The sequence below is a fragment of the Salmo trutta genome, chromosome 6, assembly GCF_901001165.1.
Source record: "Salmo trutta chromosome 6, fSalTru1.1, whole genome shotgun sequence".
Classification (NCBI taxonomy): domain Eukaryota; kingdom Metazoa; phylum Chordata; class Actinopteri; order Salmoniformes; family Salmonidae; genus Salmo; species Salmo trutta.
Genome location: NC_042962.1, coordinates 48963061 through 48981029, shown reverse-complemented (window position 1 = coordinate 48981029; position 17969 = coordinate 48963061). Strand labels below are relative to the sequence as shown.

General features: G+C 44.5%; 1 protein-coding gene across 7 annotated transcripts in view; it reads left to right on the top strand.

Annotated features, from left to right (window-relative positions):
- The window catches only part of kcnh7 (potassium channel, voltage gated eag related subfamily H, member 7), a 94022-nt gene that overhangs the window by 37201 nt on the left and 38852 nt on the right, over positions 1-17969 (top strand). For 4 of the 7 annotated variants that reach the window (XM_029756654.1, XM_029756652.1, XM_029756658.1 and 1 more), the window contains exons 4-7: positions 6618-7088; positions 7688-7708; positions 9055-9078; positions 10019-10233. In XM_029756654.1, coding sequence (XP_029612514.1) covers positions 6618-7088; positions 7688-7708; positions 9055-9078; positions 10019-10233 — 731 coding nt within the window. The remainder of the gene's footprint in view (positions 1-6617; positions 7089-7687; positions 7709-9054; positions 9079-10018; positions 10234-17969) is intronic. The other 3 variants (XM_029756655.1, XM_029756656.1, XM_029756657.1) reach the window with 3 other exon arrangements.

Below are 17969 nucleotides of genomic sequence, written 5' to 3'. Positions count from 1 at the left end.
AGTGATGCAACCAGTCAGGATGCTCTTGATGGTGCATCTGAGGACCCATGCCAAATATTTACAGTCTCCTGAGGGGGAATAGGCGTTGTCTTGCCCTCTACACGACTGTCTTGGTGTGTTTGGACCATGATAGTTTGTTGGTGATGTGGACACCAAGGAACTTGAAGCTCTCAACTTGCTCCACTACAGCCCTGTCGATGAGAATAGGAATGTGGGCGTGCTCGGCCCTCTTTTTCTTGTAGTCCACGATCATCTTCTTTGTCTTGGTCACGTTGAGGGAGAGGTTGTTGTCCTGGCACCACACTGCCAGGTCTCTCACCTCCTCTCTATAGGCTGTCGCATCGTTGTCAGTGATCAGGCCTACCACTGTTATGTCGTTGGCAAACTTAATGATGGTGTTCAATCAAATGTATTTATAAAGTCCTTTATACATCAGCAGATGTCACAAAGTGCTATACAGAAATCCAGCCGGTTGGAATCGTGCTTGGCCATGCAGTCATGGGTGAACAGGGAGTACAGGAGGGGACTGAGCATGCACCCCTGGGAAGTACCTGTGTTGAGGATCAGCGTGGCAGATGTGTTGTTACCTACCCTCATCACCTGGGGGCGGCCCATCAGGAAGTCCAGGATCCAGTTGCAGAGGAAGGTGTTCAGTCCCAGGGTCCTTAGCTTAGTGATGAGCTTATAGGGCTCTATGGTGTTGAACACTGAGCTGTAGTCAATGAATAGCATTCTCACGTAGGTGTTCCTTTTTTCCAGGTGGGAAAGGACAGTGTGGAGTGCAATAGAGATTGCATCATCCAATGATCTGTTGGGGAGGTATGCAAATTGGAATGGGTCTAGGGTTTCTGGGATAATGGTGTTGATGTGAGCCATTACCAGCCTTTCAAAGCACATGGCTACAGACGTGAGTGCTACGGGTCGGTAGTCATTTAGGCAGGTTACCTTGGTGTTCTTGGTCACAGAGATTATGGTGGTCTGCTTGAAACAGTCTCGGTCATGGACAGGTTGAAAATGTCAGTGAAGACACTTGCCAGTTGGTCAGCACATGCTCAGAGTACACGTCCTGGTAATCCGTCTGGCCCTGTGGCCTTGTGAATGTTGACCTGTTTAAAGGTTTTACTCACATCGGCTGCAGAGAACGTGATCACACAGTCGCCGGGAACAGCTGGTGCTCTCATGCATGCTTCTGTGTTTCTTGCCTCGAAGCGCACATAGAAGTCATTTAGCTCGTCTAGTAGGCTTGTGTCACTGGGCAGCTCGCGGCTGTGCTTCCCTTTGTAGTCTGACAAGCGTCGGAGCCGGTGTAGTAGGATTCAATCTTAGTCCTGTATGGACGCTTTACTTGTTTGATGGTTTGTCTGGGGGCATCGCGGGATTCCTTATAAGCATCCGGGTTAGAGTCCCGCTCCTTGAAAGCAGCAGCTCTACCCTTTCGCTCAGTGGAAACAAAATATAAAGTATTATCGACACATAAGTATTCAGCCCCTTTGTTTAGGCAAGCCTAAATTAGTTCAGGAGTAAAATTTGGCTTAATAAATCACATAAGTTACCTGGACTCACTCTGTGTGAAATAATAACGGTTGACATGATTTTGAAATGACTAACCCTTCCTCTGTCCCACATACTGTACATACATTATCTGTAAGATCCCTCAGTCAAGTATTGCATTTCAATCACAGATTCAACTACAAAGACTGAGCTGCAAGACAGGAATGAAACTGCTCAGGGATGTTACCATGAGGCCATTGGTGATTTTAAAACAGATACAGAGTTCAATGACTGTGATGGGAGAGAACTGAAGATGGATCAACATTGTAGTGACTCCACAATAATGACTTAAATGACAGAGTGAAAAGAAGAACACAAATATCCAAAATTAAAATATTCCAAAACATGCATCTTGTATGCAACAGGCCACTAAAGTAATAAAACATGGCAAAGGAATACACTTTTAGGCTTAAATATAATGCTTATGTTTGTGGCAAATCCAACACAACACATCACTGCGTAACTCCCTCCTAATTTTCAAGCATGGTGGTGGAAGCATCATGGTATGGGTATGCTTGACATCGGCAAATACTGGGGAGTTTTTCAGGATAAAAATAAATGGATAGGGCTAAGCATCTTTCAGCAGGACAATAGCCTACAACACAAGGCCAAATCTACACTGGAGTTGCTTACCAAGAAGACAATGAATGTTCCCAAGTGGCCAAGTTACAGTTTTGACTTAAATCTGCTTGAAATAGTATGGCAAGACTTAAAGAAATAGCTGCCTAGCCATGATCCTCAACATCTTGACAGTGCTTGAAGAATTTTGAAAAGAATAATAGGCAAATATTGCACAATCCAGGTGTGTAAAGCTCTTAGAGAGTTAACAAATAAGACTCACAGCTGTAATCGCTGCCAAAGGTCTTTCTAACATGTATGGACTCAGGGAGCTGATTACTTATGCAATGACTATATTTTATTTATTTTTATTTTTATTACTCTATAAAAAAAAATATGAATTTGGATTCCACTTTGACATTACAGAGTATTTTGTGTAGATTGTTGGCCAGGTATATAATCAATTTTAATCCCACTTTGTAACACAATATAATGTGAAGAAATCTAGGGGTCTGAAATCCAAGGGGCAGTGTACATCCTCCAAAAAGAGAGACTGTGTGAAAATCAGAATGAGTGTTCTAAGCACCTAAACTGCACGACTGCATATTCACTTTAAACCATCCATCTTCAGCAGAATCACAGCTTGAGGGAGAATATTTTTTTTAATGCTTTCTATTCTGCCTTAGTGAGGATTGGAACCATATCTCTAGAAATCCATCTCTCTTTTTACTTCATCCAAATTATTATTTCATTATAAAGTCACCATTTCACTTCAGGACTGGAGGATCCGAGTTCCATTTAATATGCAATGCAAATATTACTACTGTCTGGTATCATAGCAACGGGGGATGGTGTTTGTGCATGCACTGGCTGCTGTGCAGTGTTATCTGTGTGTGTTTGCAGAGAGAGTGCCATGCTCCCTGCGTGTACTTTTACTGCAGTGGGCTAAATCAGGGTCACACAGAGTGTTTCTTGGTAGTCTTAAACAAATCTACTTTGAAACAAAAGTATACACCTCACACACATGGTTATGGGCTTCAAATCAAATCAAATTTTCTTGGTCACATACACGTGTTTAGCAGATGTTATTGCGGGTGTAGCGAAATGCTTGTGTTTCTAGCTCCATCAGGGCAGTATTATCTAACAAGTAATATCTAACAATTTCACAACAATACACACAATTCACACAAATCTAAGTAAAGGAATGGAATTAAGAATATTTAAATATTAAGACGAGCAATGTCAGAGCGGCATAAACTAAGATACAGTAGAATAGAACAACATACAGTATATACATATGAGATGAGAAAGCAAAATATGTAAATACTATAGAGTAGTATTCCATTATTAAAGTGGCCAGTGATTTCAAGTCTATGTATGTAGGGCAGCAACCTCTAATGTGCTAGTGATGGCTATTTGACAGTCTGATGGCCTTAAGATAGAAGCTGTTTGTCAGTCTCTCAGTCCCAGCTTCGATGCACCTGTACTGACCTTGCCATCTGGATAATAGCGAGGTGAACAGGCAGTGGCTCGGGTGGTTGTTGTTCTTGATGATCTTTTTGGCCTTCCTGTGACATTGGGTGCTGTAGGTGTCTTGGAGGGCAGGTAGTTTGCCCCCGGTGATGCGTTGGGCAGACTGCACCACCCTCTGGAGAGCCCTGCGGTTGCGGGCGGTGCAGTTGCCATACCAGACGGTGATACAGCCCGACAGGATGTTCTCAATTGTGTATCTGCAAAAGTTTGTGAGGGTTGTAGGTGCCAAGCCAAATTTCTTCAGCTGTTGTGCCTTCTTCACCACACTGTCTGTCAGTGATGTGTATGCCGAGGAACTTGACGCTTACCACCTTCTCCACTGCGGTTCTGTCGATGTGGATAGGGGGGTGCTCCCTCAGCTGTTTCCTGAAGTCCACGATCAGCTCCTTTGTTTTGTTGACGTTGAGTGAGAGGTTATTTTCCTGGCACCACACTCCCAGGGCCCTCACCTCCTCCTTGTAGGCTGTCTCGTCATTCTTGGTTATCAGGCCTACTACTGTTGTGTAGTCTGCAAACTTGACGATTGGTTTGGAGGTGTGCATGGCCAAACAGTCATGGGTGAACAGGGAGTACAGAAGGGGGCTGAGCATTCACCCTTGTGGGGCCACAGTGTTGAGGATCAGCGAAGTGGAGGTGTTGTTTCCTACCTTCACCACCTGGGGGTGGCCCATGAGGAAGTCCATGACCCAGTTACACAGGGCGTGGTTCAGACCCAGGCCCTCAAGCTTAATGATGACCTTGGAGGGTATATGGTGTTGAATGCTGAGCTATAGTCAATTAACAGCATTCTTACATAGGTATTCCTCTTGTCCAAATGTGATAGTGCAGTGTGCAGTGCGATGGCGATTGCATCGTCTGTGGATCTATTGGGGCGGTAAGGAAATTAAAGTGGGTCTAGGGTGTCAGGTAAGGTAGAGGGGATATGATCCTTGACTAGTCTCTCAAAGCACTTCATGATGACAGAAATGAGTACTACGGGGCGATAGTCATTTAGTTCAGTTACCTTTGCTTTCTTGCACCTGTACCATGTCACATATAGAGTTGAAATGTATTACATTTTGAGTTTGCGTCCCAATATTACACATCACAGAAGACTGAAATATAGCAAAACTGTTTGACATAGAAACACAGACGGCATGCTTAATTTGCTATACAATTAAGAAATTGATTGCTTAAAAGCAATTTATGTTTTCTGTGTGTGGGGAGGGGGGCATAAGGGGATATGCTTATGGCGAGGTAGACGTGTTGCCTTTCCTATATTTCCATTAATATATTGATTATGCACTTCTTCATTCATTTATATGATAGGGACGGATACAATTAAATCATTGACAAATTAAAATACCAAGAACCAGATGCATTCCCACTGAAATATGTGTTATGTTTTATTGGAATCTAGCTTGTGTGTAAAAGTAACACCTTGTGTACACGTGACAGCGTCTAAAATTGGTCTCCTATTCCGCGTCGTGAGTTTCAACGAAAGAAAAAAGAGCTGTGAGCACAGCAAAAGAACATTGTTGAACATTGTCAATCTTCTCTCTGCTATTCCCCACACTGCCTTTAACAATTCAACCTGGAACAAGACAAAGGCGTGTGTAATGTGATGTAGCAGGCACGTTAGCTCCCTAAAGCACAAACATCCAGAGGCATATGGAGTGGAGAGTGTTTTTTTTAAACAAGTTTATGCTTGTTTTTTTTTGTTAGCTTTTAGATTTATAGAATAAAGTAATACTGCATCAGGAAAATGACTTTTGGAAAATGTGTTATTTTATTGAATTCTTCACTTATGTTTTCCGTTTTAACTTCAAATGTACTGTTTTAATTACAGAAATAAAGACGTCAATGTCTCCAGCAGTACATAGGTTGTCCTTTTTCCCCTTTTCCGTTACTCAGTGTTAGGTAGCTTCTGTAAGGGTGCCTGGATGAGGCTGAGAAGACGTAGCCCACTGGGAATAACACGTGATTTTTGTTCCAGGAAAGAATGCTTCAGTAGACTCAATGGCCCTTAGCTGGCGCTATCTGGCATCATCAATGTATGTACTGTATGTTCTGTTGCCATGGTGCGGTGTTCACATACGACACATGTACTGTAACATGCTGACTGTGTGCACAGACTAATGATGGCATGTTTCTACAGACTAGGAGGAGAAAACACGCATGCCTCATAGTTCTGACTGGGTTTGTAGTTTCAAACACGAGCGTGCGTGTATGTGTGTGTGCATGTGTACGTGCGTGCACCTGTGCATGTTTGTGTGTTATGCCACTGTATATCTGTGTGTTTGTTAGGTCACCCGGAACATGTTATACATTTGAAATGAGATCTTCTGACAAGACCCCCAAAGTCCTTGAATACAAGATGCCTCCACTTCAGACTTCCTAGAAACGGAACGGTAACCACAAGGTTTAAAGTCGCCCTCATAATGCATTGACAGATTCATTAGTAACATAATTTGGACAAAGATGATCTCTTTCTTCTCTCTCCAAGGATATTAATCAATCATAGGAAACCTGTTGTAATTTGATATTTTATGGGACTCTAATATATTAATGGTGGTTGCTTTATTTCATCAAGCGTCTGAATAATTGAAGGAAGCTGAAGATGGAAGCTAGGCCGTTGGGATGAGAGGCATTTGTTTTGATCTTCCTGCTCTTTTTGAAATAACTGTTGGCTAGCTCCTTTTGAACAATATTGGCACCCACTGCTTGATATCTGGGGAGTGAGCTGGAAACTGAGGGTAAGGTTTTCACTCCAAGGATTAGCATGAGCTACAGAGCATCTATCCAGTGCGCCATCTTCTCCTACTTGTGTCTACCTAGTCATGATCAAATTAAGAATTCCTCCACAATGAATGAAGTCATGATGAACCACTCTGAAAAGGGCAGAAACTATTTCTCTTATTGTTGAAAATATTCCAAGCATTGCTGTTGAACATTTGTACTCTCTCTATCTCTCCCTCTCTTTTTACTCTCTCCAGGGAAAGGTAGATTCTTTTGTTTCCGGCTCCCAGCCTTACACCTCCTGGGCATCAGTAAGCAGTCCCTCCCTCAGGAGGACCCAGACGCTGTCATGATCGACTCGCCCCGCCGCAGTGAAGAGTCGGTGGCCACCCGCGACTTCCGGTCACTGCCCACCCGGGAGAGCTGCAGCCCCTCCTACACCAACGACACGCGGACCCTCATCGGCCCCAGCCACTGCTCCACCCCTGTGTCGGGACCCCTGGACCACTCGTCCCCCAAGGGGCCCATCTGGGACAGGCTGGTTCCCCAAGCGGTTCCCCAGGCCCAGCCTCAGACTGTGGGCACTCTGGCCCCCTCCATCTCAGGCCTGACCCCCACCGCGTCCAGGGAGAGTGTGTGTAGTATCCGGAGGGCCTCCTCCGCACAGGACATGGAGGGTTTTGGCTCCAACTCCAAGATGGCCTTCAGGGACCGACACGCAAGTGAAGGTGTGTAAGTCAACACCACCTCCATGGTCGGAAATGCTTGTCTCCACATCCGCCTCACCCTGAGATGTTATGCTATATTAAATCCATTTGGCCTTGCTGTTCTTACGCAGTAGATTTGGTCCCAATCCCAACCATTGTCATCAAGTGGTACAAATCAAATCTGACCTTGGATCAGTGAATGGGGGTAACTCCCCCACCTCAACTGTACCTACTCTTAGTCATCAGGCAGCGCCACATCTATCCTGACTCCTGAATTACCACATATATCCTGACTCCTGAATCACAGATCACCTTTCCACCCATAGTCAACCTGGGGGGTACAGTACAGCCCCAGACTCTCCCTGTCTCTGTACCAAGCTAATATTTCTATCCTTCCCTACACCATTGAATATGCATTTCTCATTCAAAGGGCCCCTGCGGTTGACACTGTAATATGTCTACTTGATAATGATAATGATAATGAATGGTGCGACGGCGATAGGGCTTTTATGTGGGTCGTCTTCCATCACTAGCTAGCTACGTACAGATCTGGAATCTCCTCTCACTCCTCCACCTTCCTCCCATCCCCCTCTCTCTCGCTCCACACTCTGCAATCGCAGACAATGGTCGTAATATCAAAGGTAACAAACACGTTCCTTGATCATAGCACGGATATAGAATATATGGCCTGAACTGCTTGCTGCATGGATTTTTCGACTCAACAACAACATAAGTCTGTGATGAATGCTAGTGCCTGATTGATACATTTGTGAATTCCTCTGAGAATTCGCGGCATAGTAGTAGCATTATTCATGCTGTAGTAAGAAGTGACCTGTGAGTGCCCTGCAAGCTTGCAGATCCCTTCTGATAGTTCGGAAAAATCAGGCTGACTTTTGACCTGCCACACGCCTGCATGAAAACAAATCTTGCCTCTCATTTCCATAGAACAGGAAATCTATAATAATCAATGAATCATAATAATAGTTTCCTTCGCCTGCTGCCAATAGTTCTTTTTACCAAAGACAACTGGTAGACTATTTCCTTTGACCTGTGTCAGACAGTCGAAGGGAATAGAGTGATGGTTTGTCTGTTTGCTTGAATAACGTCCTCCATTTTGTCTCCGCTTTACCAAAAAAAGTATTCCGATCCATGACTACTTCACTAGTTATGGAATACTACTATTATAGATCAAAAACGTAATAATACAGTAAGTAATTCTACCACAGGAGATTGGTGGCACCTTAATTGAGGAGGACGGGCTCGTTTTAATGGCTCGAGTGGAATTAGTGAAACCATGTGTTTGATACCATTCCATTTCCGCCGTTCCAGCCATTATTATGAGCCATCCTCCCTTCAGCAGCCTCTACTGAATTCTACGTCACTGGAATGTTATCAAATGTCTGAGAGCCTTTTAACCTCCAGAAATGAATTAAATGACTGTACTTTCCTCTGAAATCAATCTCTTTACTAGCCTAAAAGTGCATTCTGGATCAATACCTACCAGAGGAGGCTGTTGGGAGGAGTTGTAGAAGGACGGGCTCATTGTAATGGCTGGAATGTTATTAATGAAATGGAGTCAGACATGTGGTTTCCATATCTTTGATGTGTTTGATGCTGTTCCAATATTCCATTTACAATGAGCCCGTCCTCCTATAGCTCCTCACACCAGCCTCCACTGATACTCCATTGAATATGGAAAGATTTGGAGGAGCATCTGTTAAATGTTATAAACTATTGTTTGTATTTTTAACTTTAGACCTTATGTCTCCAATTTCCGGGATATTTTTAATTACCGTAACTTAGTGGCCAGATTTTTTTACCTCTACTAAAAAAGAAATCACTCTGATGTTGCTCAAATACATGTCACATGACACTCAGGAAGTGCCTGCAGAATTATCCTGACCTTTGACCCCTCCCCTCTCTCTGAGGTCACTTCCTCTTTACGCTGCTCTCTACCTCCCTCCCTCTCTCTCTCCTGATTCGCTAGTGTCTCGGTCCTGGATGGCTGGGGGTATGGCTTGAGCTTTTCCTATATGTCTGTAATGCACACATACTGTACCGTACAATGCTGCTGTAGCATGTATTCAAGCTGCGCATGTCTTTTGTATGTGTAAGTATCACTATGTATTCAAGCTGCGCATGTCTTTTGTATGTGTAAGTATCACTATGTATTCAAGCTGCGCATGTCTTTTGTGTGTGTAAGGTGTAAGTATCACTCACTGTATTCTCAACACTCGTTTGTGAAAAAGGCAGAATGAGTCATCCCTCCATCTTCTCCTTTTGGATCAACAGTTGACACGTTCCCTCTCTTTTCCATATTGCCCACAGTAGTTATACGTGTGACAGTGTGAGTGTTGTTCAACGTGGTGAGGTTTTATGGCAGTGTTGTACTGTATTTTCGCATAGTACCATAGAGTATTTGTGGATGTATGAATCATGAAAGCCATATCCATATGGTATCATTGAGTCAAAACCTGATGACTGAGATATAAGTATACATTTCCTTTGTTTGTGGACATCATTATTTCACTAAAAGTGTTCATTACACCAAGTCTGTAATTTTTACAGGTGTTGAATGGAAGGTAACAGGATCAAGCAGAGGGTTAGGGTGGATCTGTTTGACTCTTGTATTTCTACTGTTGTCCTGTGGTTGTTCACTTGTCTTGTGACAGCAATTGAGTTCACTCGAGCAAAAAACAGTTCCATACTCACGCTCCCACATGTAACAAATAGACACGGCAGCCTATTGACACACCTACCACATAAACCACACTTGAGGTCTCCTTTAAGCCATTAGCATACCGTCAAACCGTCAAGCTGTATCAGGCCACACGTGCTAGCATAGCCTAGCATCACCGCGCTAGCCTAGTATAGCATCGCCGCTCTAGCCTAGCTTAGCATCACAGCGCTAGCCATTTCCAAACCTCTCTCTCCATTAAATTCTCCTCCAGGATCCTTCAACCAGATCAAATCCAGTCTTCTGGGCTCCACGTCTGACTCCCACCTCAACAGATACAGCACCATCAACAAGATCCCTCTCATCACGCTCAACTTCTCAGAGGCCAACAACGACAAGAAGTGCCCCTCCCCTCCATCCTCCGAGAAAACCATCATAGCCCCAATGGTCAAGGACCGAACACACAACGTCACCGATAAGGTCACACAGGTAAGAGGTCATGAAAGGCCCTATGCCTTGTAGATTTGGGGCTCACTGACATAAGCCAAGATGTTGGAGCTTCACTCAATCAAGTATAATGTTGGAGTTAGAATCCATTCTATAGAATCTGTTCCATACAGAGGACATGTCTTTTCTGTGTGTTTGTTCTGTACAGACAGATACAGATGTATAGTGTGCTGTAGCTGGATGTACTATTACCTCATTAAATAATCACATGAATAGTCATCTGCCCCAATGTTATACAGTAGAGAGCGGTAATTATCCCCTGCCCCCCCCCCCCCCCCACACACACACACACACACACACACACACACACACACACACACACACAAAACACACACGGAACACCACCAGGTCAGAACACAGTGTCTGTACACGCTGCTCTGTTGTTACTGTCTGATGTTACCTAATTCATTGAAAGGGAAAGGGGGATATCTAGTCAGTTGTACAACTCCTTGCCTTCAATTGGATTGTGTCTTCCGCATTTAACCCAACCACTCTGAATCAGAGAGTTGCGGGGGCCTGCCTTAATCGACATCCACGGCGCCCGGGAAACAGTGGGGTAACTGCCTTGCACAGGGGCAGAATTACAGATGTTTACCTTGTCAGCTTTCGGTTGCTGGCCCAACGATATCACCACTAGGCTGAAACACAAGGGGCTTGTTTTAATAAGTAAACCAGTGAAGGTGTATATCACCTGTAGGGGGGGATGAGGACAGATTCTCTTACCAGGGCTCAGGGATACACTCTAGTTACACACAGGTTAGAGGTCATCCTCACCATCCTGTCTGCCTGTCTGTCTGTCCTCCCCGTGGAGAGTGTGTGTGCGCAGTACAGCAACGCCTCCTTGGGTCGGTCCCTATGGGGGAGGAGGGAAACCAGGATGCCTGTGTGTACTCCTGCCTGCGTGCTTGCCTGTCTGTGTGCGCATGCGTCTGTGTTGCTATGGCAGAGCTGATTGACCTTTAAGATCTGTCAGGGCCACTTTGTCCAGAACAGACGAGGATGTTGCTGTTCTACTGATAATGTGTATACCAGTGGCGGTTGGTACCGTTTAAGATGGGGCAGGATGATTATTTTTTTTAATGAGCATGGCCTTATTTCTATAACAGCATATTGGATGACTGTCATTCATAGTCCATTCACCCAGTTCAATGTAACATCGATAAGTTTAGGCTACTACATGATACTGTACCCATCATGAGGTTGCTACAACCTAGACGATGAATTCAAGTTCACAACGTAGGTGCATAGGCCGAGAGAATTTTGAGTAATCAAGGTGACAGACAGTGACACATTCAATACCGCCTTGTACACTCTTGCCTACAGCTAGCTAATCATTAGTCCAGCAAATGAAAATGAGAGTTTCTGTTGGACAAATTCAGGTATGTTTATCCCCATTTTGTTCCGTTCATGAGACGTTTTTTAACAGAATCGGTGGAATGAATACACACCTGATCACACGCAAATAGTTCACTTTCGTAGCAGCCACATAAAAACATCATGATCACTTTGCTTGTTGTATATAAACTCAGCAAAAAAAGAAATGTCCTCTCACTGTCAACTGCGTTTATTTTCAGACAACTTAACATGTGTAAATATTTGTATGAAAATAACAAGATTCAACAACTTAGATGTAAACTGAACAAGTTCCACAGACATGTGACTAACAGAAATGGAATAATGTGTCCCTGAACAAAGGGGGGTCAAAATCAAAAGTAACAGTCAGTATCTGGTGTGGCCCCCAGCAGCATTAAGTACTGCAGTGCATCTCCTCCTCATGGACTGCACCAGATTTGCCAGTTCTTGCTGTGAGATGTTACCCCACTCTTCCACCAAGGCTCCTGCAAGTTCGCAGACATTTCTGGGGGGAATGGCCCTAGCCCTCACCCTCTGATCCAACAGGTCCCAGACGTGCTCAATGGGATTGAGATCCGGGCTCTTCACTGGCCATGGCAGAACACTGACATTCCTGTCTTGCAGGAAATCACACACCGAACGAGTAGTATGGCTGGTGGCATTGTCATGCTGGAGGGTCATGTCAGGATGAGCCTGCAGGAAGGGTACCACATGAGGGAGGAGGATGTCTTCCCTGTGACACACAGCGTTGAGATTGCCTGCAATGACAACAAGCTCAGTCTGATGATGCTGTGACACACCGCCCCAGACCATGACGGACCCTCCACCTCCAAATTGATCCCGCTCCAGAGTACAGGCCTCGGTGTAACGCTCATTCCTTCGACAATAAACGCAAATCCAACCTTCAGCCCTGGTGAGACAAAATTGCGACTCGTCAGTGAAGAGCAGTTTTTGCCAGTCCTGTCTGATCCAGCGACGGTGGGTTTGTGCCCATAGGCGACGTTGTTGCCGGTGATGTCTGGTGAGGACCTGCCTTACAACAGGCCTACAAGCCCTCAGTCCAGGCTCTCTCAGCCTATTGCGCACAGTCTGAGCACTGATGGAGGGATTGTGCATTCCTGGTGTAACTCGGGCAGTTGTTGTTGCCATCCTGTACCTGTCCCGCAGGTGTGATGTTCAGATGTACCGATCCTGTGCAGGTGTTGTTACACGTGGTCTGCCACTGCGAGGACAATCCGCTGTCCGTCCTGTCTCCCTGTAGTGCTGTCTTAGGCATCTCACAGTACGGACATTGCAATTTATTGCCCTGGCCACATCTGCAGTCCTCATGCCTCCTTGCAGCATGTCTAAGGCACATTCACGCAGATGAGCAGGGACCCTGGTCATCTTTCTTTTGGTGTTTTTCAGAGTCAGTAGAAAGGCCTCTTTAGTGTCCTAAGTTTTCATAACTGTGACCTTAATTGCCTACCGTCTGTAAGCTGTTAGTGTCTTAACGACCGTTCCACAGGTGCATGTTCATTAGTTGTTGATGGTTCATTGAACAAGCATGGGAAACAGTGTTTCAATCCTTTAAAATGAAGATCTGTGAAGTTATTTGGATTTTTACGAATTCTCTTTTAAAGATAGGGTCCTGAAAAAAGGATGTTTCTGTTCTTGCTGAGTTTATAATTCCTTCTCGCAACAATCTACGCTCTCTCCCTCTCTTACCTTTTCCCGTCACTTGTGGACTTTAGTGCACAACACATCAGCTGTCTGTGACCAGGCAAAAACCTTTCCAAGCCAAACCTTCATATGATGACCGCTTACATCTACACACAGCCTACATTGTTGTCACATCATAGTCAACTTGAACGAACGAGTTAGTAAACTCGCTACAATCATGCAGTGCAATGTACAGTCAGAAAGCAGTTTAGCAGTTACACTGGCGGGCCCCGGTGGCAATACATTAATAAAACCAAAGCTTACCTTGACTTGGAAGAGTTCCAGTGTTGGATAGCTATAGCCAGCTAGCTAACATAGCATCCCTCTCTGTTTGAGCCGGGTGTTTGAGTAGGCTAAACTAGCTAGCTGCATTTGCTAGCTACGTGAAAGTGAACGTTTTAAAAAAATGCAACCAAATATAGCTATCTCTCTCGCTCCTCTCTCTTGCTTCTCCTTAATTTTGTAATAAATTTGTTCAAAACTGTTCAACTATTGTCTTTCTTTTTAAGACAACTACTCGCCACATTTTATACATTGCACTGCTAGCTAGCTGTAACTTATACTTTCAGTAATAGATTTATTCTCTGATCCTTTGATTGGGTGGACAGCATGTCAGTTCATGCTGCAAGAGCTCTGATAGGTTGGAGGATATCCTCCGGAAGTTGTCATAATTACTGTGCAAGTGTATGGAAGGGGGTGAGAACCAAGAGCCTCCTAGGTTTTGTATTGAAGTCAGTGTACCCAGATGAGGACAGAAGCTAGCTGTCCTCTGGCTACACCATGGTGCTACCCTACAGAATGCTGCTGAGGCTACTGTAGACCTTCATTACAAAACAGTGTGTTTTAATTAATTATTTGGTGACGTGAATATATTTAGTATAGTTATATCTAAAAAGGATAACTTTTTAAATGTTTCGCTATATAGATTTTTATGAAATTCACTGAGGAGGATGGTATACAGTATATACAATACAGTATCTGGGACTGGGTTTTCCTTAAAAGCAGATCTTAGTTTGTCATTGGCAATAAGGGCATCTTCTAGTTTAGAGGACATATGCTGGTGTGTGTGTGAGTCATACATCTCAATAGTGGGTTGCAGCTTGTATTTTCCAACCTGATCTTAGTATTTGTTGTGATTATTTATGTAGTTTAGGGGTGGGCAACTCCAGTCCTCGAGTGGTGTCACACTTTTTCCCCATCCCTAGCAAACACAGCTGATTAAACTAATTGCGTTCTAAACTGAAGATCATGATTCGTTGATTATTGGAGTCAGGTGTGTTAGCTGGGGCAAAAGTGTTACACCAATTAGGCCCCCAAGGAATGGAGTTGCCCATCCCTGATATAGTTCATATTGGATATACCTACTGCAGTGGAACATTGTTGTTATACAGCAGGCCTATGTCAGATAGAGTTATAGTTGATTATCTAGACTCATAACAGCCTCTTGTTTTTCTTTCCTGGTTGTACGTTTGGTTAGCAACCATCTGCTGCTTACTACTGAACAGATTACATTGAACATGATTTTTCCTTTCACCAGCTCATTCTCAGTCGTTTGATCAAACTAGACAGTTGGATTGTATTTGCTTGTTTCTTTGGTATTTAATATATTTCTCTGACTGTGACGCCCTGAGCTCCTGCTCCCTGTTCGTCCCCTGTTGTCTGAATGTGACGCCCTGAGCTCCTGTTCCCTGTTCGTCCCCTGTTGTCTGAATGTGACGCCCTGAGCTCCTGCTCCCTGTTCGTCCCCTGTTGTCTGAATGTGACGCCCTGAGCTCCTGCTCCCTGTTCGTCCCCTGTTGTCTGAATGTGACGCCCTGAGCTCCTGTTCCCTGTTCGTCCCCTGTTGTCTGAATGTGACGCCCTGAGCTCCTGTTCCCTGTTCGTCCCCTGTTGTCTGAATGTGACGCCCTGAGCTCCTGCTCCCTGTTCGTCCCCTGTTGTCTGAATGTGACGCCCTGAGCTCCTGCTCCCTGTTCGTCCCCTGTTGTCTGAATGTGACGCCCTGAGCTCCTGCTCCCTGTTCGTCCCCTGTTGTCTGAATGTGACGCCCTGAGCTCCTGCTCCCTGTTCGTCCCCTGTTGTCTGAATGTGACGCCCTGAGCTCCTGTTCCCTGTTCGTCCCCTGTTGTCTGAATGTGACGCCCTGAGCTCCTGCTCCCTGTTCGTCCCCTGTTGTCTGAATGTGACGCCCTGAGCTCCTGCTCCCTGTTCGTCCCCTGTTGTCTGAATGTGGCGCCCTGAGCTCCTGCTCCCTGTTCGTCCCCTGTTGTCTGAATGTGACGCCCTGAGCTCCTGCTCCCTGTTCGTCCCCTGTTGTCTGAATGTGACGCCCTGAGCTCCTGCTCCCTGTTCGTCCCCTGTTGTCTGAATGTGGCGCCCTGAGCTCCTGCTCCCTGTTCGTCCCCTGTTGTCTGAATGTGACGCCCTGAGCTCCTGCTCCCTGTTCGTCCCCTGTTGTCTGAATGTGACGCCCTGAGCTCCTGTTCCCTGTTCCTCCCTTGTTATCTGGCTGTGAGGCTCACACTGTTCCAGCCGATGTCTGGAGACCAGGTCTCTCCAGAGTTTGTTTAGAGAGACGTGCTCTAGGCTGCAGAATAAACACGTTCTGTAGTCTGCTGGTTCGACACAGAACTCAACCACACTAAACAGATGGATGATTGACAGGAGATCTGAGTCTGTGCCGTAGATTGATAAGCGGCGTCAGTGCATGTTGATGCTCCATATAAAACAACTTGTTTGATGCTTAATGTTCGATCCATGAGGTATTATTTTTCCAGCTTTGGATGGGTTTGCTTCAGTTTTACCAGTCGTTATGTCATGGCTTTGCTTCAGTTTTGCCAATTTTTTTCTTTATTGTCAACAATACATGTTGTGAGTCACGTGACAAAGCAGCACTGGCCAAGACAGGAAAAAATGACACTCTGGTATTCTAAATCCTCCAACAATACAAACAAATAACGTGAGAGGGTGAAATTAACAGTCCACTCATTTGCATACAGTTATTCCAGATGAGAGAGTTAATTGGCACAATAGCAAATGAATCCACACTAGGTGCATTAAATTATTATGTCTGAATAATTTATTTAGTAACAGATCAGGGGGAGCAACGTGCTCAACTGAGCTCTCATTCTGCAAATTGACTCCTCCCTGGGCTTGCCAGCAGGTTCAGAGACAGTTTACCAATGTAACCATATGGCTCAAATTAGATGTTGCCACTAACCACAGATATAGGGTCAGATTTACCGACCCAAAATTGATTAACCGGATCATATAAGCCTAGAAACATCTGACCCTAGATCAGAGATTAGGTACTCCTTTTACCAACTCCTTACAAGTGCAGCAGCCCAGTAGGCCACATCGACTAATCTATCCACATGGTATGTGATTCTGCCTGATTTAGGTGGTATGTCATCAAGAGACAAAACAACACGTTCATTCAAAAAGAGGTTTCTCACGACAATCACTGCCTTGTGCTTCTTTTCCACTTTGAGCAAAGGGCAGTTTGATGAAAGAAATAAAACTGCCTGTAGCCTAATTACCAAAACATTCAATGAAGATAACTACTGTAGCTGGACATGAATAATGAAAAAGCTTTTTCTCTCTCTGCCCTTTATTTGGTGATTTGCTTTAAAGGGTGTGATATAGTGGAGGGTTGTTCTATTGACCTGTAATCACACAGGGGAGGGGACAGAAGACGTCTAATAACCAATTTCATTATAATCACTTAAGCCCGCCGCCCTTCATCCCACTCAATCACAGGGTCGCCGAGGCGATCCCTGCCAGGATGCGACTAGGAGTAGGCCTAGATGGTGGAGGAAATAATTGGAAATAGTGGAAATAATGACTTGAATGGACCATCATGGAACATTGACTCGAATGGGGATCGCCATTCTAGTAATTCTATTTCTATGGCGAAGGCGACCGAAATGGAGCCCTAATTCCATTTCCAAGGCTCTATTTCAGCTTGCTCTTCTCTCCATCTACAATAATTACTTCTCTGCCCTTGGGTGAAGCACTTTACCTTTCTCTCTCCTCCTCTCCCTCCCTCTCGCCACAGTGATAATCAGCCATGAGAAACAGAGCAGAAATGTCTTCCCTGGCATTGAAGTGTCAAGCTGCAGAATGAATGACTATATCCCACCACCTCCTACCTCGATAATCACCTTAGTGTCATTGAGACTATTATCTGCTCTGTGATATTGATTTTAAAAGTTATCCAGGGACAGGCCATAATCTAACAGGAATAGTTGGGATATTGGTACAATTAAACATTCCTTAAATAGGGGTTTTCCTATGTAGAAGCCCCTACAAGTACATTCCCGTCATATGACTTGTTTGCAATTTGCTGGCTAATACAGTAAGATACTAAACTAACATGTACTTCTTTAAGTATGCATATGTGGCTAATGGGTATTGTAGTTCTGGAAGGATGGTTAAGACACTGTTCTTCCATCAATATTTCCACGTGACTGATTTCCTCTTGGAGTTCAGCTGTGTTTAGTGTCCAGTGATCAACTCATAAAGAATGTATAGTATGCCTGCTTAGGTTAAGCGACCTGTATATGAATGTATAAATGTATATTTATCCTCCCTACAGCCAAGCACAAGGGGCAAGCTGATGATGTTAACCTTTGTGTATTTTCCTCCATAGAATTGACTTAATG